Raw genomic sequence first — 27,937 nt, 5'->3', positions numbered from 1 at the left:
CCGCCCCATTAACAAGGCGATGAGTCCTCCACTGTAGACCAGTCGCGAACGCGCCTCTGCTGTGTTGCCTTGTCCTACAACAGGTGTTCCTCGCACAGGATCTCCGCCGTAGCCCAGAAGCCGGAGCTCTGTACCTCAAACTGCAAAACTCCGCCAGAGATAAGTTTCTCTGGACCGAAAACGAAACCCTGTGGTACTTCGTCTCAAGCTTCGCTCTACGCTACTCGAGCCAGAGAAAGTCATTCTAGAAGGCTCTAGTGCTCCTGTGTCGTGCATTCCGGTCTGTCTAGGACGGGGGAGCAGTCGTGTTGGACCAAAGTTTCATCCGTGCGGAATTCGAACCACAGAAAAATGCAGCTGGGATCTGCGACAGTCTTGCTGCTCTTGACCAGCCTGGTCGTCGTAACTGCTGGGGAGAGACAGCGGTTTTGCTACAAGAGAGTGGGGTAAGTCTACCATGGATTTTTCAAGTTACTGGTGCTTCGGTTGCACTTATGCTGCTTTCTGTCTTACTGTGCTAATCTTTCCATCTCTACCCAACAATTATCCCCTCTACTGTTCCTTCCAGTGCCACGTAACAGTTACATGATACCAGCGGGCAGTGCGGCACTATGTCTCACAATTTTTTCAAACTGTTGCATCCTTGAGCCCCCGGTTCGAGATGTACCCCTGTCCGGTTAATGGCTGACGCTACAGATCACACTTTATTAATAATTATAGTACAGGGTTACATCACCAGTTACAGTTACATTTTCTGCAAGTACACCAAGTCCTTTCATCCATACATGTATTTTTTCATCATTACTAACTTTACGACAAGAACGGGTATACAATGTAAAAGGCATATTACTATATACATAACTAGGTCTAGACTGGGACTTACCATCTATTCCACAATGCCAGGTCTTGTAAGCGATAATAATCCTGGTGAGGGTCTTCCAGGGACCGCTGTTCTCACCTACACGTTTTGCTTCTTCTCTATTTAATTTTTTTCTTCACTTGTATGTAACATACTGTTTAGAATGTTGTATTAATACACTGTATATATGTAAATTTGAAGATTTTCGTTATCGAAATGCATTATCCGTATGTCTGACTTTTGAAACAGCAGTCTCAAATGGCACCATATCGCCAGGCTGTTCTATGGAACATAATTACTGCTTTAACTTGTCCCTGAAGTTAGCCTTTTGCTTTATTCGATACTATAGCAACCTGTTGTTGGAAAATATTTCAAAAAACGATCACCTCTTAAGGGTACAGCACGTATACGTGTAATAAATGCAACATTATCTCTACGCAACACAGCTTTTTGGCGCAATCGTAAAACAAAGGGATCATGCGCACCTTTTCGTTGTGCCGGTGGATGAGCTTTTGGCACACAATATTAGCGCAGTATGTGGACTTGGAACTGTTTGCACTAAATAGTGTACATCTTTGTACATCCATAGTTGAAATGGGGGACAGTGGGACGTCAGCTGGTATAAATTTATATTAAAAATGAAGAAATTCCTCCAGCTGTATTTAAGGTGTCGATTTTATTTTGGCAACTAGTTTCAACGTTGTAACAACGTCTTCTTCAGCCCCAACACTTGTTGATGTCAGTGAGTTACTACCAACCTTCCACACGGAGCACGTACGTATCTCACTACTGACTCCGAGTATCAGCCGCACGCAGTTGACGTGAACAAGTGTTGGGCCTGAAGATGACGTTGTTACAACGTTCAAACTAGTTGCCAAAATAAAATCGACACCTTAAATACAGCTGGAGGAATTTTTTCATTTTTATATAAATAGTGTATAAGTTTCACTCAAATTGTGTTTTCGTAATTTACCAGTATACGTCCTCGCAGCATAGATGTATGTTTTGGGAGCAGTGGAGCTCACCATCCAAGTAAAGGATAAAATCTACTGTAGTCTTCCCCTATAGTTTTCATCCCCTGCTGCTCTCTCTAGTACCGTGGAAGCTCCTCTCTGATGTCTTAGCACATGTCCTAGTATCCTATCCCTTCTTGTTGTCAGTCTGCCTCGTACACTCATTTCTTCACCGAGTCTGTGGGGAATATCATCTTTCCTCATCTCGTCAGATTAAGTAATTCTCAGTATCCATCTATTGCACCACATACGAAACATATCGAATCTCCATTGTTACCACTGTCCACGATTCTTACAATACAATGCTGCGTTGCAGATGTACATCCTCAGAAATTTGTTCCACAAATTAAGGCCTATGTTGGATACTGGAGACTTCTCTTGGCCATAAATGCCTTCTTTGCCTGTCCTAGTCGAATTTCTGTCTTCTCTTCCAGGGAAGCAGAATTCCTTCACTTCCTCTAGTTCTGGGTCACTAATTTTCATTTTAAGTTTATTGTCAACGTCACTTCTGCTACTGTTCCCTGCTTTCGAATTTCTTCGGTTTACTCTCAATACATATCCTGTACTCATGCAATTCAACAGATACTGTAACTTTTTCTCACATTCCCTCACGATACCAATGTCATCAGTTGACATACCGTTTATACCCTTTCACGTGGAAATTTTAATCCAACTCTTGAACATTTCCTTTCTATCCTTCATCCATTCCTCATTGTTTAGATTGAACACTAGGGGTGAAACACTCCACCCTCTTTTACACCGTTTTTAAACCGAGCACTTCGTTCTTGATCATTTATTGTTCCCTCTCGGTCTTGTACATGCCTATAGATCACTCCCGTTTTTCTCAGAATTTCGAATATCTTGCACCGTCTCACAACGTCGAAAGCATTTTTGGACGTGCTTTTTTTTAATGACTTGCTTGGATTATCAAGCCCAACGTCAGAACTACCCCTCTGATGTCTTCAAACTGCCAGCATCTCGACTTCCTTTTCTATTCTGTGCACTACGTGAACATGATTGAGGACCACCTGAATCCGAACATGCTCGGTGTCCATTGTGACACCACTGGCATCTTCCAGCATGATAACTGTCCGTGTGTGATATAGTGATTTGTGGAGCATGATGGCCAACTCACGTTAATGTTTTGGTCACTAAATTTGCCTAATCCGAACCCGGCTGAACCAGTACGTTAAAGGAGGTGGTCATGATGTTTCGGTTTGTCGCTGGAAGTGTTTAAAGTGTCACGTATCATCACGACGATGCGAGAGACTGACGCACACTGTTGCTAGTACCTCATATTCTTAGAAGCTTCCCTGTACGGCTGGTCACGGCGGAGGTTCGAGTCCTCCCTTGGGCATGGATGTGTGTGTTTGTCCTTAGGATAATTTACGTTAGATATTGTGTAAGCTTAGGGACTGATGACCTTAGCAGTTAAGTCCCATAAGATTCCACACACATTTGAACATTTTTTTTTAGAAGCTCCCTATGCAGGAAGGATGCTTCCTTGGGAAGGAAAAATTGTCGTTGGTACCTGGTGTTTCCTCATAAAATAGCATAAAGTAGGCCTATGTTGTTTCTGTCCAGAGATTTTGCTCGGTGAGTGTTAATTTCATAGATGTCTTGTCCGCAGCAGGTGATCTATTAGCGAGCGTTGCTGCCTCTGGATCATGGGCTCCCGGGTTCGATTACCGGCCGGGTTGGGGCTTTTCTCTCCCCGGGGACTGTGTGTTCGTGTTGCTCTCATCATTTCATCATCATCATCGACATTATCATCATTCGCACAGTGGCTAGACTGGATTGGGTAAAAAAAATGGACTGTGTAAAAACTGAGACTTTGTACAGGCGCTGATGACCGCGCAGTTGAGCGCCCCACAAACCAGACATCATCATAGACATCTTGGTAGTTTTCGTGGGTAATATTTCGCATTTGTAGTTCTGTATGTGATACTATACTGTCTATGTGGCAGGTAGATACTGTACAGATGTAGATCAGCGCTGAATACGAGTATTCCTACGAGTGTTCTGGTGAGTGGATGGTAACTTGTTTACCATCTGCAACAGCGGTACAAAACTTTTATGCCTAGCCACCTTTATGCGGAGGCAGATGTGGTGCGTTTGGGGTGTTTACCTTTTCCAGTTTTTCTACTTTCTCAGGAAGGCCAGCCGCTCAACTAACGAGGAGTTTTTCTGCGATTATGACCACTCTAAATGTCAGTGACATTTCTGTAGTTTCCAACACCAAGGCATTCATGGGTTTGGGTTTCATTATACCTACTCATGTACTGAGATGTTTGAACAGTACCCCATGTAGTAATTTTGTTAATACGACCGTTTTCCGATGTAAGTACATAAATATTCGTGTTACAAACTAAAAAGCCTTTTTCTTGTTGCAATGTGACACTTATTTACGTTCCAGATGCGTTTTACCTTTTAAACTAAAGGCGTCTATAGAGTTTTTCTCAGAAATTATAGTTTTGTATTTAGGTGTGATACTTGGAAACATGAAACATTTCACACCACAGTATTTATACGAAGTATTTATACGAATAAAATGTTACTCATCTGTGCAGGAAAAGCGTACGTTTTCTCTCATCTGGTCACAAATTTCGGAAGAACAAACGAGTAGCCGGGCAGGGTGGCCGAGCGGTTCTAGGCGCTACAGACTGGAACCGCGCGACCGCAGGGTCGCAGGTTCGAATCCTGCCTCGGGCATGGATGTGTGTGACGTCCTTAGGTTAGCTAGGTTTAAGTAGTTCTAAGTTCTAGGGGACTTATGACCTCAGCAGTTAAGTCCCATAGTGCTCAGAGCCATTTGAACCAACAAACGAGTAAATGCGTGTAACACTTTAGTAAATATTATGATGAAACAGTTTCGAACTTTGAAGATTCACGTCTTAACACAGACTGTATTACTACCCTGAGAATCCCTTCAAAATGAAAAGCGTCTGGAAAGTAAGTAGTCAGGGTAGTCAGAAACAGTCCGAAAAGCTTGGGAGGCTATTGCAAGTAAGCTATGCCGAGAAAGAGTTGATAGGAAAAAAATAAAAAAATAAAAAATTTGATACGGTGAGCCGTTTCTGGTTTAATTAACATTGACGTTGGCTAATCAGGTCGTTTTGTGAGCAAATGAAGCAACCTGCAACAGACGGTGTTGTCAACCGTGTTCTTCATTTGGTTAGAAAAAAAATAAATACAGAAAATAAAAAAGGAAAGCACTGGCAGGCACCGAGTTAACTTCGACCTCACTCAACTCGGAAAGGGCGCAACGTAACGGATTTCGTTTTCCCTTAACAATTACCGCTCAGCATAACCTATCCTGCAACACCCTTATAAGCTCCTCAGACTGTTTCTGACCACGCTGTATATTATACAGGATGTCCCAAGCAAACCTCACCATCCCAAATAACATCTTACGCAGAAAGATAGAAAAATATATCGAGCAAGCGCTGTATGGCTACCAGGGGTAAATCAACCAACACGATTGTCTTCCGTGTAACTTTCTTTGTCACAGAGATATGAACTGAGGTGCGTCTTTTCTAAATAACATTGTACATTTTTTATTCGGAAATGACCTTCTTTCCTCAACACCTGTTCAAAATCGTATCACAGTGTACCGGTCACGTAGACATGTAGTTGTTAAGAACGTAACACTAAACTGACTTTGAGTCTCCTGTGCTTGCACACAGTGCAGGTATCCGGCGTAACGTTAAGTCGTCCCCTAGCTGGAAACGACAGAAAACAAACTGAAGCACCAAGAAAATATAAGCAGGTCACTGATTTGACGGTCTTCATCTAAAGGTGTAGAGCTCCGACCGTAAAAAGAACATCGGAGAAGTAGTTCTGGTTGACGAGGATTTCCTTCTGACAGAAACTGTTCACGTTTCTGCAAGTGGATTCCTGATGCAAGAGTGCATGGTAAGGGTGGACAGTTATGGTCACGCTTTAGACTATGATGTAGACAGGTTTTGTAAATGTCAGTCACTCGATGAGGCTGTACTATGCTCATGTGTGAATTGATCCCCACAGAAGCGAGTACAGTAACTTTGGCGGCTTCGTTTGTACGGGTTCTACAACGACTGTGATGTCTCGGGTTGAAACTTGCCGTTTCCTGGAGATTCACAAGACGAGAAGACATCCGCCGCGAAGGTGGTTCCTCTGCAGACTACTCCCACCTGACTAGCTTTACACCAACCTTCAACCACAACACAAGAAACATAATGACTGCACACTTTTTAATCAAGGACCGCCGTTACTGTACACAATACGTCGTTTAATAGTAATACACTACTGCGCTACTTGCACCCGTCTTGCAGTTACTGTTGTGATAGTTTACATTCTGCATAGATGACCAGCATTTCCATCTTCCTTTCGTTCGTGTACAGTCTAGACACAAATCTTCATCTGACGACGGGTATGCGCATGACGGGTGTGCATCTTTTTATGTCTTTTTTTTTAGTTTCCATTGGTTGATACCTTTCTGAAGAGGTCTCGAAGAGAGGAAGTGGACTACCGAACACATAATATAGGCTGCCATTTAAAACAGACGTAGTGCCATTCATATCTTGTTGACGAGCAAAGTTACAATATATCAGTCATGCTGGTTAGTCTTTCTCTGGTAGGTCAACAACATTTGTTTGATATATTTTGAGTGTTCCGTTCCTCATTGGGTAAAAACTGAATCCTCATTGAAACCTATAGGAAATTTGGCTGGAAGCAAGGTATCGCAGTACAAGTAAAGGAAAAAAATCCGGAATTTGTGGAACTTATTATGTGGAAAAAATCGTTTCGTCATTAGAACTTAACGCTGCATTCATCACCCATCAAAATAAATATAGAAAAATATTTGTGCATGCAAACATGACATGTAAGTTGTAGTCATGTTTTAGTAAGTAAATAAAATATATTTTATTGAATCTTCTCTCTTTACACATCCTACATGAACTGAACTCACCTGTTCGCTTCTTTCTCTATGTCCACACTAGTGTGAGGAATTTCTGTAGACATTTTGATACGGTCTTGGAATTCCCTGGACCGATATCTTGCCAGTGTCGTATCGATAATAGCCCGATATCGTCGATATTGTAGATTCCCGGCATGGATGTATTATCTACACAGGGTACTATCTACACTCCAAGGGACTGAGCACGTAATATTTTGATTGGGAAAGCATACCCGGAAACGTACCATTTGCGCTCTACGGCGGTTCAGTTCAGATGTGTCATTCATCCTTCCCTTCAAGCTTACTGGTCCTGCATCTTCGTACAAAACGTACAGGAGCCACTCTAGGAGGCTGTGCCACTGAATATCAGTCGGATTGGATTGGTGGTAAGCCGGCCGGTGTGGCCGAGCGGTTCTAGGCGCTTCAGTCTGGAACCGCGAGACCGCTACGGTCGCAGGTTCGAATCCTGCCTCGGGCATGGATGTGTGTGATGTCCTTAGGTTAGTTAGGTTTAAGTAGTTCTAAGTTCTAGGGGACTGACGACCTCAGCAGTTAAGTCCCATAGTGCTCAGAGCCATTTGAACAATTTTTTTTGGATTGGTGGTAAGTCCCTATGGGACCAAACAGCTGAGATCATCGGTGCCTAGACTTACCCACTACTTAATCTAACTTAAACTTACGCTAAGGGCAACACATACGCACATACCCATCCGACAGGGGGACCCGTGCGAACCGTTACAAAGCGCCAGAGACCGCGCGTCCACCCCGCGCGGCGTATCTGTCAGCATAATGGTACACCACTTCTCTTCTGACGAGTAGGTCGGAGACAGACGATATGGTCAAAGATGGGTAGGCCGATGTGAACCAAAAGCGTGGCTGCCGTGACCGCCGGGTTTTACTTCTAGGGACTACTTCGTGTGGAATCGTAAGTAAGTTTAATTTACGGGCAGGGGAATAGAGACAGTTGAATATCTGCTGGCTCGAGTTCTGGACGCTTCACTAGAAACTGAAGACACTCCAGATGGGATGGACCGTGTGTACTAGGAAATGGTTCATAGGTACAATGTTGATAGTCGCCGCATCGAGCTGCTGTTGAAATGCATCAGTTCTGCTCTGAACGTACAGTATGCTGGATTCTTTTTGGAATAGTGTAAACACGTGATGTTGAAGTGTTAACACAAACGAATGGCCTTAAGTGGAAAATGGATGTTTCGTTACGTTTCCTTGGAAACTGTTACCTAATTACTGTACTGCGTCAAGCCTAATTCAATTCCTCACACAAAAGTGGATGAGTTGCTTGGTTGGTTTATTCGGGACAGGGGACAATACAGCGAGGTTATTGGCCCTTTTGGATTAGGGAAGGATGGCGAACGTAGGTGGCGGTGCCGTTTCAAAGTAACCTCGCCGGCATTTGCCTGAACCGATTTAGGGACATCACTGGGAAACTTAAATCAGGATGCCAGAATGAGATTTTCACTCTGCAGTGGAGTGTGCGCTGATATGAAACTTCCTGGCAGATTCAAACTGTGTGCCGGACCCAGACTCGAACTCGGGACCTTTGCCTTTCGCGGGCAAGTGCTCTACCAACTGAGCTACCGAAGCACGACTCACGCCAGGTCCTCACAGCTTTACTTCTGCCAGTATCTCGTCTCCTACCTTCCAAACTTTACAGAAGCTCTCCTGCCAACCTTGCAGAACTAGCACTCCTGGAAGAAAGGATATTGCGGGGACATGGCTTAGCCACAGCCTGGGGGATGTTTCCAGAATGAGATCTGCGCTCTGCAGCGGAGTGTGGTCTGATATGAAACTTCCTGGCAGATTGGAACTGTGCGCCGGACCGAGACTCGAACTTGCCCGCGAAAGGCAAAGGTCCCGAGTGCCGAGTGTGAGTCTCGGTCCGGCACACAGTTTTAATCTGCCAGGAACTTTCTAAATCAGGATGGTCTGAAGCGAGTTTGAACCATCGTCCTCGCGAATGCGAGTCCAGTGTGCTAACCACTTCGCCACCTCGCTCAGTGGATGCGTTAAACATCTGAATTGAAACCGTCGTAGAACGGAAATGGTACGTTTCCGGACGTGGTTCGAAAATGTCTCTAAGCACTATGGGACTTAACATCTGAAGTCATCAGTCCCCTAGAACTTAGAACTACTTAAACCTAACTAGTCTAAGGACATCACACACATCCATGCCCGAGGCAAGATTCAAACCTGCGACCGTAGGAGCATTGCGGTTCCAGACTGAAGCGCCTAGAACCGATCGGCCACAGGGGCCGGCTCCGAAGGTGGCTTCCTATTTAAAATATTATATATTCACTCCCCCCCAAAAGTCCAAGAAGTCTGTAACGGAAATTTCCGAACACCTGTATACATACTTAAGTTTTTACGGAACGCTCAGTGCGCTAGTCCTATTCGCACCTCGCCAATTTTTCTTTATTTTGGACAAGAAATTTGTTTGAGGTGGTCAACCCAAGTCAGGTGCATTGCACTGCGTTTGAATCTAGAAAGCCCTCTCTAGATGTTCCAACACTTGCTTGCTGCCTCCGTGGCAGAACGCGCTTCCACAGTGTGACTGGTGAACTGTCGCCAGGGCATTGCCCAGCTGTGTGCTTCGGGCACTTATCACCTAGGCTGCCATTGTCGGTTTCCTCGTGCGGTCGGTTAAGGAGAATGTGGCTACTACAGCAGCGCAAAACACCGGCCAAGTATCAGGAAGCAGGCGTTTGTCTTTTCGCGCAATCCGGTGGCAACCGGCCAATCGCCAGCACGTATTTCCGGAGACCCGTTCAGAGAAACAGTAACGTCCTCAATTCGAAGCTCGGTGATGATGTTGACGTTGGTTTGAGGGGCGCTCAACATCGTCGTCATCAGCGCATGTACAAGTTCCAAACTCTTTCCATTTCCAGTCTCAGCACTCCCCAAATTGTGATAAGATGATGAGGACAACATAAACACCCTGTCCCCGGGCGGAGAATATCCGCGACGCGGCCGGGAATCGAACCCGGAACCCCGTGATCCAGAGGCAGCCATGCTAACCACTAGACCACGAGCTGCGGTAAGAAGTGTTACCAGTCGAACATGGCCCTACTGCAGCTTCGTTCTTCCCTTCTTTCCTCCCGGTATTTCTTCGTTGTTTCAGTGTATTTCTTCTTCCTTTACTCAGACTACTTGCTGGTTCTTTTCTTTTCCTCCTTACCTTGGTAAATGTACGAGGATCACTCCAAAAGAAATCCACACTATTTTTTTTTAAATCCATCTTTTGTTCTACATGTTTTAAAGTTTTACAGCGTGTAGATACATCCTTTAGGACCAATATTTTCATTTCTCCACATAATTTCCATCCCTCTCAACTGCCTTACGCCATCTTGGAACCAGCGCCTGTATAGTCGCACGGTAAAATTCTGGATCAACCTGTTGGAGCCACTGTTTGGCAGCGTGCACAAGGGAGTCATCCTCTTCAAACCTTGTTCCACGAAGAGAGTCTTTCAGTTTCCCAAAGAAACATGGAGCCAGGTCAGGACTGTAAGGCTGGTATTTCAGTGTTGTCCATCCGAGTTTTGTGATTGCTTCGATGGTTTTTTGACTGACATGTGGCCTCGCATTGTCGGGCAACAGCAAAACGTCCTGCTGTTGCCGATGTGGTCGAACACGACGCAGTCGAGCTTGAAGTTTCTTCAGTGTCGTCATTTATGCATAAGAATTTATGGTGGTTCCACTTGGCACGATGTCCACAAGCAAGAGTCCTTCGGAATCGAAAAACACCGTAGCCATAACTTTTCCAGCAGAAGGCGTTGTTTTGAATTTTTTTTTCCTGGGTGAATTTGCATGATGCCACTCCACTGATTGCCTCTTCGTCTCTGGTGAAAAATGATGGAGCCATGATTCATTACCTGTCACAATTCTTCCAAGAAATTCATCTCCACCATTCTCGTACTGTTCCAAAAGTTCGCTGCATACCGTCTTTCTTGTTTCTTTGTGTGCCACTGTCAACATCCTGGGAACCCACCAGGCACAAACCTTTTTAAACGCCAACACTTTCAGTATTCTGCAAACAGTTCCTTGCCCTATCCCAACGTAGCGTGACAATTTGTTCACTGTGATGCGGCTGTCAGCAGTCGCCAGTTCGTTAAGTCTCTGCACATTGTCTGGAGTGTGTGCAGTACGAGACCTGCCGCTGCGAGGACAATCCTCAATATTGCCGTGCCCGCTTTCATCCCGTAACCTGCTTGCCCACCGACTAACTGTACTGCGATCGACAGCAGCATCTCCATACACCTTTCTCAACCTCTTGCGGATGTTCCCCACTATCTCGTTTTCACAGCACAGGAATTCTATGGCAGCACGTTGCTTCTGACGAACGTCAAGTGTAGCAGCCATCTTGAAGACATGCTGTGACGGCGCCACTCACGGGAACAGGTTGAACTAAGTTTGAAAACAAGCGGGAAGGATGTATCTACACACTGTAAAACTTTCATACATGCAGAATGAAAACTGTATTTTTACAAAAAATTGTGTGCATTTCTTTTGGAGTGACCCTCGTACATTTTTCGAAGTTACCCGCTGTACACCTCTTTTTCCACTACTTGCCTCCATCGAATGTCTGATTACAACCTGAGTAACGAGTCCGCCAGGAACATTTCAACCCTTCTAAAACTGCCCAAGTCGACAGCTGGTGACGCGATTCTGAACCATCAACCACAACTAAATGGCTCTGAGCACTATGGGACTCAACTGCTGTGGTCATAAGTCCCCTAGAACTTAGAACTACTTAAACCTAACTAACCGAAGGACAGCACACAACACCCAGCCATCACGAGGCAGAGAAAATCCCTGACCCCGCCGGGAATCGAACCCGGGAACCCGGGCGTGGGAAGCGAGAACGCTACCGCACGACCACGAGATGCGGGCTCAACCACAACTAAAGCGAGTCCGAGTTGCCCTCAATAATGACGGACAGGTCGAGCATTACAGAGGGTCACGGTAAAAAGTCGCATGAAATCAGCGGAAGGAACCACTTTTGAGTTCCAGACTGCTTCCAGCAGTCCAACTAGCACAATGTTCAAAAGAATGGGACACAGTGGTCAAGTGGCTCTTCATAAGCTTCAAATTCCTGTAGCCAATGGTAAGCGATGTCACTGGACAGTGGGAAAGAGGGGTCTGGTGTGATGTATCACGCTATACCCTGTGGCAATCCGATTGAGCGTTTGGGTTGGCCAACGCATGGAAAACGTTGGCTGATATCATGTATAGCGCCAACAGTGATGGAGGAACGAGGTGCTGTTATGGTGCACAGGTCCATTTCGTGGTCCCTGGGTTGCAGACCTTTTATAACTCGGTATACTGTGTAGGGTACAGCATCTGTGAGGCAATGATTTGCGAACAGAAACGATGTTGAAATGGAGTAGCCTGCCCAAGTCCCGACATGAATCCAGTGATACACTTTTGGGATGAGTTAGAATGTCGACATCGGGCCAGACCCCATCGTCCAGGATCTGGTTTCGGCGCTCCGGGAAGAATGATCAGCCTTACCTCCAGAGACATTCAGACACCTCAGTGACAGAGTCCCCAGCAGAGATCATGCCGTCGCAAAGGCGAATGGTGGACACTCCCCATACTAGTGTCCACTTGCTCCGAGATACTTTTGAACACATAGTCTACATGAAACAAATAGAAAGAATCTTTAAATAAAACTGGGCCAAACAATATTTAGAACGAGGATGGCTCAGAAAATGGACTGAGAGGCATGTAATACATACTGCTAAACTACATGCTTGCTCAGATTTTGCCATGAAATGCTGGACACTTCGCTGGAGGTTTTGCCAAAATAATTACAGTCTCAAACTCTTACACGCACAGTTCCGCACACATTTTCCATGAACTGTGTTTCACATAAGAACATAAGACTCATCGATGAACACGCACTGTTTCATCGTGCGCACCATTTTCTGTTGCATTCGACTCCTTACGAAACACGTCTGCTCCTCTCACTTACTCGAACGTAATGACAAAGTGAAGTAGTCTGGACAGAGCCTGCAGGAAATGTGTATGAGCAAATGCACGACAGAAACACACTGGTGTATCGAAACTGCGGCTTCCAGATTTTTCTGTGGTTGTTGTTGTTATGGTCTTCGGTCCAGAGACTGGTTTGATGCAGCTCTCCATGCTACTCTATCCTGTGCAAGCTTTTTCATCTCCCAGTACCTACTGCAGCCTACATACTTCTGAATCTGCTTAGTGTATTCATCTCTTGGTCTCCCACTACAATTTTTACCCTCCACGCTGCCCTCCAATACTAAATTGGTGATCCCTTGATGCCGCAGAACATGTCCTACCAACCGAACCATTCTTCTAGTCAAGTTGTGCCACAAATCTCTCTTCTCCCCAATTCTGTTCAATACCTCCTCATTAGTTATGTGATCTACCCATCTAATCTTCAGCATTCTTCTGTAGCACCACATTTCGAAAGCTTCTATTCTCTTCTTGTCCAAACTATTTATCGTCCAAGTTTCACTTCCAAACATGGCGACACTCCATACAAATACTTTCAGAAACGACTTCCTGACACTTAAATCTATACTCGATGTTAACAAATTTTTCTTCTTCATAAACGCTTTCCTTGCCATTGCCAGTCTGCATTTTATATCCTCTCTACTTCGACCATCATCAGTTATTTTGCTCCCCAAATAGCAAAACTCCTTTACTACTTTAAGTGTCTCATTTTCTAATCTAATTCGTTCAGCATCACTCGAGTTAACTCGACTACATTCCATTATCCTTCGTCTGCTTTTGTTGATGTTCATCTTATATACTCCTATCAAGACACTGTCCATTCCGTTCAGCTGCTCTTCCAGGTCCTTCTGTGGTCAGCAGCTCTATTATTTATTGACAAATGTCAATTACGAGTCAGCCCATTTTCTAGGACAATTTTTATTTTGTCCAACCTGTATGTGGAAGAATGGTAAATGCCCTCTACCATACACTTCCCAGTTGTTTATCATGGTATGGATCTAAATTAAGAAGACATCAACAAGGACGACGCTCCATGTACGAAAAAACTGAACTTATAATTAGGTGTAAGTTGTCTCCAGTGGAGTCGAAGATACAGACTATGCGATGATACACAACTCTATCAGTGTGCTGTGTAACCGAAATCAAATCTCAAAGTAGGTGTTGTGTATTTTCAGGTACACGCGAAAGCACGGGGAGACACAGCACGTGCAGAGGACAGTGAGCGACGAGTCTTGTGAAGGACCGTCATGTGTGAAGTACGCCGCAGAGGCCAGGCCGGTCACACACTACAAGGTCAGTACGCTTTATGTTTAACTGTTAAGAAGCAAAGAGTTACCTTAGACGGTCAAGCAGGTCGCATGACAAATCTTCTTCTCGGTGGGGATAAATTACTACTGATGTTCTGCAGGCTTCAGTTCCGTGACCACACATATTCTAGTTGCATGCATGATGTCCCAGAGAAATAGTCAGTACTCACTGATATGACAGGAACGATCATTCGAAGCAGAAGACTTCATATGGACATATGTCCTCTTCCAAATAGTTACGGAGAAGAAACGTATTTAATGTACACGGTTAATTATGTTCTGTGTTATTCAGTACATAGGAATACACATGTATACAACAGCTAGTGAACACTGCAACATGTATTTATGAAGTATTAATTGAAAAACATGTATATTTAACACGTTCGCCTCTAATTATTACGCGATACGATACGATACTTCAGCGCCTGTGTTATTCTGAATTGCGTATTTAACCACCGACACCATGCATGCGACTTTCAAGTAGAATGTCTCGCCTGTACGGAAATACACATAATGGATGTACGAGTACGGGTTGTAGACACATGGCTGACAACATATGGAATTTTGGGTCTGCCTGTGAGTCATGCCGGTATAGCCTAATTGTAAAGTGACTGCTCATGATGAACGAGAAATCTGGGTTTTAGTCCTGGTCCAGACTAAATTTCCACTGTCGTCATTCTGTTATTCTCAGGTTCGCCGATGACATTGTAATTCTGTCAGAGACAGCAAAGGACTTAGCAGAGCAACTGAACGGAATGGACAGTGTCTTGAAAGGTTAATATAAGATGAACATCAACAAAAGCTAAACGAGGATAATGGAATGTAGTCGAATTAAGTCGGGTTATGCTGAGGGTGTTAGATTGGGAAATGAGACACTTAAAGTAGTAAAGGAGTTTCGCTATTTGGGGACCAAAATAACTGATGATGGTTGAAGTAGAGAGTATGTAAAATTTACCCTGGCAATGGCAAGGAAAGCGGTTTTGAAGAAGAGAAATTTGTTAACATCGAGTATAGATTTACGTGTCAAGAAGTCGTTTCTGAAAGTATTCGTATGGAGTGTAGCCGTGTATGGAAGTGGAACATGGACAATAAACAGTTTGGACAAAAAGAGAATAGAAGCTTTCGAGATGTGGTGCTACAGAAGAATGCTAAAGATTAGATGGGTAGATCATATAATGAGGAGGTATTGAATAGAACTGGGGAGAAGAGGAGTTTGTGGCACAACTTGACTAGAAGAAGGGATCGGTTGGTAGGACGTGTTCTGAGGCATCAAGCAATCACTAATTTAGTACTGGAAGGAAGTGGGGGGGGGGGGTGACAATGGTAGAGTGAGACCAAGAGATGAATACACTAAGCAGTTTCAGAAGGATGTAGGTTGCAGGAGATGAAGAAGTTTGCACAGGATAGAGTAGTATGGAGAGCTGCATCAAACCAGTCTCAGGACTGAAGACTACAACAACAACACACACATTTTGGATGTAAGTGTACAAAAGCATCTCATTACTATTGTTAAAACTGTACAAAATCCAGTGTCACAATTTTAACTCTATGGCATCATGTCGCGAATTTATCACACATATCAAATACTACGCTATGTGGTGAAAAGGGGCACTGACTAGTTTCATTAGAACATCTAGTCGAAAAGTGCCCACAACAACAGCACTTTGAAAATTCTGCAACAGTGTGGTATTACATGGTGTACGTATGCTTTTATGGATATAGACTTGAGTGGCGAGTGAAAGTTTGTACCGAGTCTGGAAATCGAACCTGGGTCTTCTGCTTACTAGGCAGTTCCATTAGCCACTAAGCCTCTTTGGATTGAGAAGGGAGGCGTTCCAGGGTCAGCCGCGCAATTGTGTGAGTCTCCGTGTGAAGGTGGCATAGTGGCTAACGTACCTGTCTAGTAAGTAGGAGACGATGTTTGATTCCCAACCCTGGTACAAATTTTCAATGGCAGCTTCAGTTTGCGTACATAAAACCTTATCTGCATGGTAGTAAAATCTCTGAAATTGTGTTGTTCCATTTGTATATTGTTGAAATGTACGACCCTGGTAGCTGAGTGGTCAGCGCGAGAAAATGTCAGTCCTAAGGGCCCGGGTTTGATTACCGGCAGGGTCGGAGATTTTCTCCCCTCAGGGACTGGGTGTTGTGTTGTCCTAATCACCATCATTTCATCCCCATCGACGCGCAAGTCACCGAAGTGGTGTCAGCTCGAAAGACTTGCACCCGGCGAACGGCCTAGCCGACGGGAGGCCCTAGTCACACGACATTTACATTTTTTTTGTTGAAATGAATGCTATACCACTGACTGCTGTATGTAACCATGTGGATGGTATGTGTGTGCAGACTGAGGTGGTGTTCCGCACGGAGAGGCACTGCTGTGCCGGCTACCAGAGGTCCCCAGACACACCAGACGCCTGCGTTCCCATCTGCACCAGGGGCTGTCCTCAAGGAGAAAGCTGCACCGCACCCAACAGGTAAGTCCTTCCTTCATTGGAGACGTACTGCTTTCCATCAACTGCAGTTACCCCTCTTTCTCCCTTCGGAAAATATGTATGGCTAGGCGGTACCTTAGGGCACCATCCTGGGACCATCATTACTCAGATTCTGTCTTAGTTGTATGATAGCGAAGTGTGTCGTTTCCATATCCATTACACAGCAACAGGCGACTCTATGTGACGCAACAGGTAGCAGTATTGCTGCAGCAGCAGTTAGAGAACGCTGGTTTATTTCAGATTACTTAGCAGTACCTTTCTCCACTTGGCCTGAATACTGTACATCGCCGCCTACTTGATCCAACCTGTACCCCGTGGACCGTGAAACCTCTATTCTGCCTCACGCAGGAGTGTGCATGTGAGGGGTTCTTGTTTCGAATCCTAACATTGCTAAATTTATTTTCGGAAACACTCGGTAATCAAAGTACCTCTTCACTCATACAGGCACTTTCACCTGGTAATTTCTGGTTTCAGGCGCTAACTACATAATTTGTTTTCATTTCAGATGTATTTCACTATTTTCGTTACAAAGGTCATCTAGAGATGATTCTTTTTTAAATACTGACATGTACAAATCAGCTATGAGGTGTGACTTCTGAACTGTTGATTCGGCAGTACTTAGCATCTGTAGCATCAATCTTTTCTTAAGACTCCTCTTTGAACACTATTATATGTGACATCCCATATCCTCCTGTTCGGGTCTGTTGATCATTTTAACTTGGTGTCACCGTCGATAATTTCCGAAATTTCAAAAGTTAACGATATCAAGGCAGAAAGAAGGACACTCATAGGTGCAGATTCCCCTGTAAGGGGTGAGCCAAGTGGGATGTAATGTTCCAGGGGATGAGAGTGCCGAAAGGGATGGAGGAAAGGGTTGCGGTATGGAGACGGAACATTGGTCAAGTAAGTTAGGGGTGTGTGGGGCGAATGAAAATAGACCAAGGGGCAGTTAAGTACTCTGAGCCAGCTTTGCTATTGAATAATTTGCAGCACATAGATGTAAGATGGCGGGAAGATTCTGCTACTGTGCTCACGAACTATGGATTCTGAACCACTGTTTCAGTAGAATTTATAGACAAGAGGATTACATGAAATTTAAAAACAGTCGTACTTCCTTACATTTAGAACGGCAACACCGTTATTTAAAAAATAACGTGTAATAAGAGACCAGCTACACGTCTAGCGATACCGCCTACCACGCAACGGGGCCCGGGTTCGATTCCCGGCAGGGGACTGGGTGTTGTGTATCCATCATCATTGACACGCAAGTCGCCGAAGTGGCGTCAACTAAAAAGACTTGCAATACAGCGACCGAACCCCGAAAGGGATATCCCGGGCAGCAAATGCCATGCGATCATTTCATTTCATTCGGCAAATGTAGTCGCTGTGGGATGAATGTCTCCATATATTCAGTGACTGGCAGTGCTGTTCTCTCGTAGGAAGCTATGGTAGTAGGCAGTCTAGCAACGTGGATAACCGACCCCTGCGCCGATAATTCCCCATAACCACATTCATCCTCATCGCTCCATAGCCTGTTTATTCCTTCACTACTTTCTAAAATAGTAAAAAGTATACATGTCGATTCGTCTTTTTTTATGAGACAGTTCAAAATGTGAAACTTCCTGGCAGATTAAAACTGCGTGCCAGACCGGGGCTCGAACTCGGGACCTTTGCCTTTCGCGGGCAAGTGCTCTACCAACTCAGCTACCCAAGGACACACAGCTGTATTTCTGCCAGTTTTAATCTGCCAGGAAGTTTCATATCAGCGCACACTCCGCTGCAGAGTGAAAATCTCATTCTAGTTCAAAACAGGCACACAACACACAGTGTAACACACGTGCAACAATAACGCGATTCCTGTTTCATTGGTTCATTGTCGATCAATGCATATAAGTAACAAACAAAACAATAAACGCAAAACACACTCTTTACATTTCTGCTGCGATGGCTCATTCGACATAGCGAGAGTGGCTTTAAGTACTAGCTGAATAAAACAAACGAGTCGGTAGGAAGTAGACCGTAAGGAACTGTTACCCAACAAAGCCCTGTGTCGATCTCCTCATGATTTCCTTTCACACACTTCCGCTCACTTCCCATTTTAGTCGCCTTCGATCCATTTCCTTCTTTCTCATCACCATCCTCTTCTTCTTCTACTACAACACTTCCCCCTTCCATCACTTAGCACTTAATAAATGACCTAGTAGGTAGGGTCGGATGTATTGCGGATACATAGAAAGAAGGATCCTTTATTGTATGATTATATCATAGCGGATCAAACACTGGTAGCAGTTACTTCTGTAAAATATCTGGGAGTATGCGTACGGAACGATTTGAAGTGGAATGATCATATAAAATTAATTGTTGGTAAGGCAGGCGCCAGGTTGAGATTCATTGGGAGAGTCCTTAGAAAGGACAAAGGAGGTGGCTTACAAAACACTCGTTCGACCTATACTTGAGTATTGCTCATCAGTGTGGGATCCGTACCAAGTCGGGTTGACAGAGGGGATACAGAAAATACAAAGAAGAGCGGCGCGTATCGTCACAGGGTTATTTGGTAAGTGTGATAGCGTTACGGAGATGTTTAGCAAACTCAAGTGGCAGACTCTGCAAGAGAGGCGCTCTGCATCGCGGTGTAGCTTGCTGTGCAGGTTTCGAGAGGGTGCGTTTCTGGATGAGGTATCCAATATATTGCTTCCCCCTACTTATACCTCCAGAGGAGATCACGAATGTAAAATTAGAGAGATTCGAGCGCGCACGGAGGCTTTCCGGCAGTTGTTCTTCCCGCGAACCATACGCGACTGGAACAGGAAAGGGAGGTACTGACAGTGGCACGTAAAGTACCCTCCGCCACACACCGTTGGGTGGCTTGCGGAGTATAAATGTAAATGTAGATGTAGATCTTCTTCTTTTCTTTTGTAGCTCATCATTTTTACAAACTTCCTCTCCAATTTACTAACACACTAAAATACCTCGGACTAACTTTAGACTGTAAAGTGATATAGAGACCGCACCTACTAGCCAACCAACAAACAGCTCACAATAGACTAGATTATTCGCAGATACAACAGGGGACTTCTGAAGAAGATATTTTTAGAAATATCGAAACCTAGGTCAAGAGATAATAAACCTTTGTTTTGCAACTGCTTGGCTGATTTTTTCGACCTCTTCAAATTTACAAAGACGCTGTTTCGCAGCCATGTTCAAGATTTTGAAATCTGCCGTTTGTCAAAGTCAGTTCTCTCAATTGATTTCTCCATTTGCAGAGCATATCTCCGCTAGGGTGATCCCCCGTCCGTGACTGCACCGCTTACATACTTTTGCTACCGCGTCACGTGCCTGCAACGCAACCAGCCGGCATCAAACGTAGCGGTTGTCAGTGGTCGTAATGTTTTGGCTGCTCAGCATACATCGATGCATGCATAATAGGGCCATCAATAACTGTACTCCGCGAAGTTTTTGTGGAATGTTTACTTCGAAGTACACACTCCTCCAAAAATTCATGGAATGTAGAGGTGCTATTTTCGTTTTGCTCTCACGCTCCAAAGTTATTTCACTAGGTGAGACGCTTTGCAGACAGAAAGCAGAGACAGGAACCAATGTTTCAGGTGTGAATGCGCGGAGGGCCACGAGAGGGACTCCGAGGGGCGGTGCGTCCCAGTTTCCGCGCCGCTGCCGGAAGGAGAACCCAGAACCCTGCAGTCGCAGATCTTGTCATACGTCGACCTATTGCTCGGTGAGTACCGCTATCTTGCATATTGTTTGTCATGTGCCAGGTCGTGATTATAGTAGCACGTCCTGCCGACAAGTACTGAAAACGTGGTAATACAATGAGTCGTAATATGGCATTATGTCTCTCAAGAGATTGTTTCAAATGTAATTATCCAGTAAATTCGGCTGCAGTTCATTTGTTGCCGATGGTAATTGAAGCTGTCAGGTTCTGAAGCAGCGATATATCGCAACTTTACGACCTTTTCCCTGTCGCTTATTTCTCTCATACTATGGATTCGTCAAAATCATCAGTTGTTTTCTATTATTTTTACATGTCAACACTTTTACGCCCCTACCCCATGGGACAAGGGTTCTTGGGGCGTCTTACGGAGCGGTATATTTTGTTCGGTAGTAAAGCATATGTGTACTGAATCTCGCACCCCATACTTAAGTGTGCTAGGAATGTTCTACACCTAAATTCTACAGCGTGTCCCAGAAGGAATGATCAATATTCAGAGGTATGACAAGTACGATACAACAGCATGGGATTGTGAGTCCGCATTAATATTTATTTCCAACCTAGTTTCAACAACAAATACAAATACCGCCATCATCAGTGGGTTCTTTGATACGTCTCAAAATAGTTTTATGACCTTAAAAGATGCTGTGACGTATAGTTTTACAATCGTGAAACCAAGCTGTGACGTATAGTAAATAAGAATCAAAAAATCCACTGATGACGGCAATATTTGACGCTAAAACTAATTGGGAGTAAATGGTTCAAATGGCTCTGAGCACTATGGGACTTAACATCTGACGTCATCAGTCCCCTAGACTTAGAACTACTTAAACCTAACTAACCTAAGGACAGCAGACACATGCATGCCCGAGGCAGGATTCGAACCTGCGACCTAGCAGCAGCGCTGTTCCGGACTGAATCGCCTAGAACTGCTCGGCCACAACGGCCGGCTTGGGAATAAGTAAATAAACACGAAAGTGTTTGCATCAAGACGGACTCATAGTCTCCTGTTGTTTTTGTAGGCTAACGCGGAGCAATGGAGGAGTTTCAAAATGAAATTATTGACAGGAACTAACATTTGAGGCAAAAAATGTCTAGTAAACATGGGCTGTGAAATGCATGCCCCAAAGCTGTGAATGTTTCTTCATCTTCAGTAGTATCAAACGAATCTCTTCTGCTGCAAGCTCTTTGGTTTCCGTATTTTGGGAGAAAAATGTCCAGCGTGCAAGGGCTGTAAAACACATGCCTTAAATACTATGAGGGGCTTTATTCGTGTTCACTACTGTGAAACACGTCGCTTCTACTAAGTGTCCACAGCTCTTGAAGTGTGCGTTTTGGAGTCCCTGTTTACTCGACGATTTTTTCTTGTTTCAGTTCATACAATCTCCTTCCAAAATAATCAAAGCAAAGACCTTGCAGTAGAAGATGTTTCTTCACATCATCGAAGATGCTACTAGGGTGCGCTCTTTAGAGCCCATGTTCAGTAGACTTCTTCGCCTCCAACGATCGTTCCTGCCATATTCCTGAATACCGAACATTGGTCCTGGGACAACCTGCATTTCTCCAGACCGTACGTCATACTTGCACCAAATGTGGTTGCTTATGGCGTACCAGCTTTAACTCAGTTACCATCACATTACCACAAATTGGAGTGCAAAGTCTCACTCAGGGGAACATCTCCTGGGGCTTCATCATATGTGTTCCAATTTGAGTTGAAATGACTCCAGACACCGCAGAGATGTCCTGAATTTACTGATCGCCGTCACGGCCTGGATCAGTAATGGGGTCGAGTTTGTTTAATAGATGGCTGTTTCCATAAATGGAAAAACATCTGGTAATTTCTCTGTTTTCTGATAATTGTTTTTATAGCGTTTCTCTACAGAGTTCTGTGGGATCTAAACTTGGCATCCATCACAAAAAATGCATATTTTTAGTTCCCACTTTCTTACTCAAAGCAGTTTCTGCAAAATTTCTGACAACGATTGTGGATTTAAACGCAATTTATTCAATTACTCAGGTATCGGGAGATCTTATTCCTACTCATAGGTCGAGAAATAACTTCCTTTGTTAATGTATGAAAAAGTATGACAGTCGCTTGCAGCTTCCCTAGAGAAGTACTGGACATACAAGTCTTTACTATTTTTGCAGAATGAAATCGGCGTCGCTCTAAATCAACGCGTATCACGTCAAATTCCACAGTTTCACTAATATTTAAGCAATTATCAACATTTTATGTAATGGCTTTGCGTCACCCTCTTCGTCTTTTACTTCCTCTCACTACTTATTTCGTACTGTAGATTTATCTTCTCCTCTTCGTTCTCTTTCGTCACATCTTAATCTTTTTCAGTTCATTATTCTCCATATATTTCTATTTTTTCTCTTTCTCTTTCTGTAAATATCTCATGCTCTCTACTCTCATCCTCCATATATTTCTCTCATCTCATTTTTCTTTCTCTATATCTTTCTCTCTTGCTCGTCTTGCTATTTTTTCTGCCTCTATTCGTCTTCTTCCTCTCTTTCTCCATACTTTTCATTCACTTCTGATCCTCGTTCTCTATACACCTCTTTCTTTTTTCTGTTCCTCCTTCTCTATATCAATATCTTATTGTGTATTCCTCAGCTATAACATATTTGTCTCTTCCTCTGCTCTTATTTGTCTCTGAATCTCTCTCTCTCTCTCTCTCTCTCTCTCTCTCTCTCTCTCTCTCTCTCTCTCTCTCTCTTCGTTACTTTACTGTACTTCCAGCTTTTCGTTTCCCTCCTCATATTCATCTTTTCTTTTTAATATCTGATTATCTTACTCTCATTGTCTTTCCTTTCTATGTCTTCTTCCAGTGCCACCATATTTCACTCTTACTCTCACCTCTCTCTCTCTCTCTCTCTCTCTCTCTCTCTCTCTCTCTCTCTGTGTGTGTGTGTGTGTGTGTGTGTGTGTGTGTGTGTGTGTGTGTGTGTGTGTGTGTGTGTATGTGTGTATGTTTGCTTGTATGGAAGATCCATACACTCTGAATTTAGAGCACTTTATTGTATCACCGTACATGACAAACTTATCACGGACTTTTTTCGAAGCACTTCCAATGTTAACGTCACTCCTCTGTGTATTTGCAGACGGCGTGAAGTCTCTACTCTGGGAGGAAGGCGACCACAAGCACGCACACACCGCCGGCTCTCTGCTGCCGGCTCGCAAGGAAAACCTGATTGCAAGGTAAGCCGCATCGCGCACTTCATTCATAGCGCATGTGAAGGCCTGCAGGGCTTTGTGTGTCGTGCGACAAGAGACAGGAGGTTCCCCAGGAAGGCCGAGCGTGCCACGAACAGCTGGCGCTAAGCACGCCGCCGAGGGCGAGCATCGACCTGAGCGAGGCGTTGCAGCGGCGCTCATTCTGCGGACTGTACTGACCCGCACACGTCCGCCTCCGCAATAACACAGTCCCCTTAAGGAAATATAAGATTAAAATCATATTACTGTGAACTTTTTAATTTACATTAGTTACAGTTCACTGCAAATACCATCACTGACACAGTGAACGTACCATATGTACTGTATCTTACAAAATGTGCTGAAACTGACGGCCAGCAACCTCAATGCAAGCGTAACATCGGTGAATAAGATTCTGAACCACCCTGATAAATACCCCTGATGTGTTTATAATTACATCACGGGCAGCTAATATTCTGTCAATTCCTTGTTTATACACTATTTGACCAAAAGTAACCGGACACCTGGTAATGCTGGAATTCAATATGCTGTTGGCCCACCCTTAGCCTTGATGACACCTTCCAGTCTCGCAGGCATACGTTCAATCAGGTGCTGGAAGGTTTCTTGGGGAATGGCAGCCCATTCTTCACGGAGTGCTGCACTGAGGAGAGGTATCGATGTGGGTCGGTGGGGCCTGGCACGAAGTCGGCGTTCCAAAACATCACGAAGGTGTTCTATATGATTTAGGTCAGGACTCTGTGCAAGTCAGTCCATTACAAGGATGTTACTGCCGTGTAATCACTCCGCCACAGGTTGTGCATTATGAACGGGTGCTTCATCGTGTTGAAAGATGCAATCGCCATCCCCGAATTGCTCTTCAACAGTGGGAAGCCAGAAGGTGCTTAAAACATCAATGTAGGCTTGTGCTGTGATAATCCCACGCAAAACAACAAGGGGTGCTAGGCCCCTCCATGAAAAACACGACCACACCATAACACCACCGCCTCCAAATTTTACTGTTTTCACTACACACGCTGGCAGATGATGTTCACCTGGCATTCGCCATACCGACACCCTGCCATCGCGTCGCCACACTGTGTACCGTGATTCGTCACTCCACACAGCGTTTTTCTACTGTTCAATCGTCCAATGTTTCCGCCCCTTACACCAAGCGAGGCGTCGTTTGGCATTTACCGTCGTGACGTGTGGCTTATGAGCAACCGCTCGACCATAAAATCCGAGTTTTCTCACCTCCCGCCTAACTGTCATAATACTTGCAGTGGATCCTGATGTAGTTTGGAATTCCTGTCTGATGGTTGGATAGATGTCTGCCTATTACACATTACGACCCTCTTCAACTGCCGGCGGTCTCTGTCAGTCAACAGACGAGGTCGGCCTGTACGCTTTTGCGCTGTACGTGTCCCTTCCGTTTCCACTTCACTACTACATCGGAGACAGTGGACCTAGGGGTGTTTAGGAGTGTGTAAATCTGGCGTACAGACGTATGACCCAAGTGACACCCAATCACGTGGCCACGCTCGTAGTCTGTGAGTTCCGCGGAGCGCCCCATTCTGCTCTCTCACGACGTCTAATGACTACTGAGGTCGCTGATATGGAGTACCTGGCAGTAGGTGGCACCACAATGCACCTAATATCAAAAACCTATGTTTTGTGGGGTGTCCAGTTACTTTTGATCACACAGTGTACATACATATAAATAAACAGCACAGTACGTGTAAACTTGTACACATGTTAATTGTAAACAAGCTAGAAAACGGTTGTGCTACACAAGATTACTTCCGTATATCCTTAAGGAGGCTTCTCTCACCGCAGCTTCCCTACCGCAAATTGTTCAGTGGAGCATTCTCTATGTCCCGTTACATTTATGCTCGCTCTTATGAAAACTCGCTGTATTTTAATCACATTTTCATGGCAGTGTGTATTGTTTTTTGCGCTGTAGGTGAACTGTTTTTGATCTCGATATTGGTATACAAACTTAGATCATTAGATTTTTAAGTGGTATTGAACTGTGTTTGTATGGGTTCATGGACGTGGGAAGAACTAAATAATGGAGCTAGAAAAAGACGTTTCGATTAGAAAAATGAATTTTTATTTATTTATGAACTGATGCACAGAATTACTTGATGAGGCACCGTGATTCTTGGGGTGCGTGTCTAAAGACGAAAGGCTGATTTTCTAAACCACCTCAGTTTTAACATGGTCCTATTGTTAAGTACAATGGAGCCGAAATATTAAACTGTCAAATTATAACCGCATCCTCACTTCCGTCTAGCTATTGAGAGAATTGAAACCCGAGACTTACAGCATTCGCGTAGCTACAAAAATCTTTCGACAACGTTGAGTGGAACACCTTCTTTTGAATGCTGAGGGTAAGAGGGGAAAAATACTGTGAGCAAAACGTTATATGCAATTTGTACAGAAAGCAACCTGCAGATATCAAGACTCAGTAGTTGAAAACGAATAAAGGATACGAAGGGGGAATTTGGAAAAAGAAACAAAGCTCAGGCAGAAGAAATGAAAATACTAAGGTTTGCCGATGACATTGTAAGTCTGTCACAGATGGCAAAGGACTTGAAAGATCAGTTGAATGGAATGGGTACTGCCTTGACACAGAGGTTGTAAGATACTGTCTTGACACAAAGGTTTAAACTGCACATCAATAAAAGTGGGTGCTGGAGTATATTCAGTCAAATCAGACGCTGATGAGAGAGTTAAGTTAGGAAATGAGACAATAAAAGTGTAAAACTATGGATGTTTCGATACTAACGTATTTATTTTTGTTACAGGGGTGCGACAGACGAATTCAGTGAAGAAGCTGGAGCAATCTGCCGGCGCAATGGAACTGCAGTGGAGAATTCCCTCCCGGCTGGAGCCCTGGACCAGCACTGGAACAGCAGCTGCTCGTCTGACGCCCGCCCGCTCCTGGTTCCCCTGGCTATGGGCGGACAGCGTTTCGCCACAGCCGAGTTCTGATGACGTCACCGTGACAAGTCGCTGTGACGTCACCGCTGCGCGAAACGGATCAGCTACTGTGATCTCGCCGTCCCGTTCAACAGTGACGTCAGCTTCACGCACCACGGCATCCGGAGCGGTGTCATCGTTACCACAACACAACTCCTCTCATCGCTTTTAATTTATCGTTTCATCATTTCGTCTCTACCCCCTCTGCAGTTTTACATCACAACTCACTGTCGCTTTTTATTTATCGTTTCATCATTTCATTATCTACCTCTACAATTGTATACAACTCTACTCGTCTTCACTATTATTTTATCGTTTCATTATTTCGTTCTCTACCTCCTGTACAATTTGACACCACAACTCCCCTCAGCATCACTTTTAATTTACCATTTCATCATTCCGTTCTCTAGCTTCTCTACAATTTTACACAACTCCACTCATTGTCACTTTTAATTTATTGTTTCATCATTTCGTCCTCTACCTCTTTTACAATTTTATACCACAACTCTACTCATCATCGCTTTTAATTTATCGTTTCATCACGTCATTCCCCATCTCCTCTACAATTTTACATGACTACTCAACTCATCATTGTTTTAATTTATCGTTTCATCTTTTCCTCCACAATCTTCCACAAGCTTGTAAATAGTGCTTTGGTTCGATATATTTATTTTAAATCAGTGTGCTGTTAGTACATAAGACATTGTAGTTACCTATTTATCACTTGTGCAGCTATTGCTGAGCAAGAAGACCAGAAAAACCTCTCGGTGTAAATACCTATTTTTCATAGAACGCAAATATTTTTATTCTCGTCTGTGTTTGACTGCTGTGATCGCCAATCGAAATACACAAAATGCCTGTGCCAGTCAGTTTAATGGCATGATTCCTGAGAACCACAAACACACTTAACAGTATTATAAATGAAGACCACGACTTATGGTATAGGTTCCTCCCTACGATTTCATATGCCAATGAATGGGAAATTTCACTATGATAGCAAATATTATGTTTCCGCATTTCAGGAATTTCACTCCATTTTTTTCGGAATGCTTCAGTGGAAATTTTAACACATTTTCTTAAGTGTGTCAAAATGTTATCTTTCATATTTGTCACAATAAGCTACCTTTAGAAGTCGCCACGATTCTTGTAAGGTGGTTTTGCTGTTTAATATGCTTTCGAGTTGTTCGCATCACTGCCAAACGTTAATGTTCATTTTTACTAACACTTTGAACTACTTTTGTACTTTTGTAGATTTATTATTTATTTATTTATTTTTGCAATAAATGAGTGATTCAATCAAATTATTTTAATGGAGTTTACTTATCTGGATCCTAATTTCGAACTATGTAGATATGTTTCCTAATGCAATACGAGTTATGTTTTCTTGACTATGAAGACATTAATTCTTTT

The 27,937-nt window shown here is 44.0% G+C and overlaps 1 protein-coding gene across 1 annotated transcript; it reads left to right on the top strand.

The window, feature by feature from the left end:
- The first annotated feature begins 52 nt into the window (after window positions 1-52).
- Window positions 53-27,709, top strand: LOC126215187 (uncharacterized). The gene is made up of 6 exons (XM_049941855.1): window positions 53-446; window positions 13,993-14,110; window positions 16,471-16,601; window positions 20,225-20,352; window positions 23,455-23,551; window positions 26,353-27,709. The coding sequence occupies exons 1-6, from the start codon at window positions 352-354 to the stop codon at window positions 26,537-26,539; spliced, it is 756 nt and encodes a 251-aa protein (XP_049797812.1). The 5' UTR covers window positions 53-351; the 3' UTR covers window positions 26,540-27,709.
- Window positions 27,710-27,937: the final 228 nt, after the last annotated feature.

This window comes from Schistocerca nitens, chromosome 12, assembly GCF_023898315.1.
Source record: "Schistocerca nitens isolate TAMUIC-IGC-003100 chromosome 12, iqSchNite1.1, whole genome shotgun sequence".
In the NCBI taxonomy this organism is placed as follows: Eukaryota; Metazoa; Arthropoda; class Insecta; order Orthoptera; family Acrididae; genus Schistocerca; species Schistocerca nitens.
This window is presented reverse-complemented; position numbering and strand designations above follow the sequence as displayed.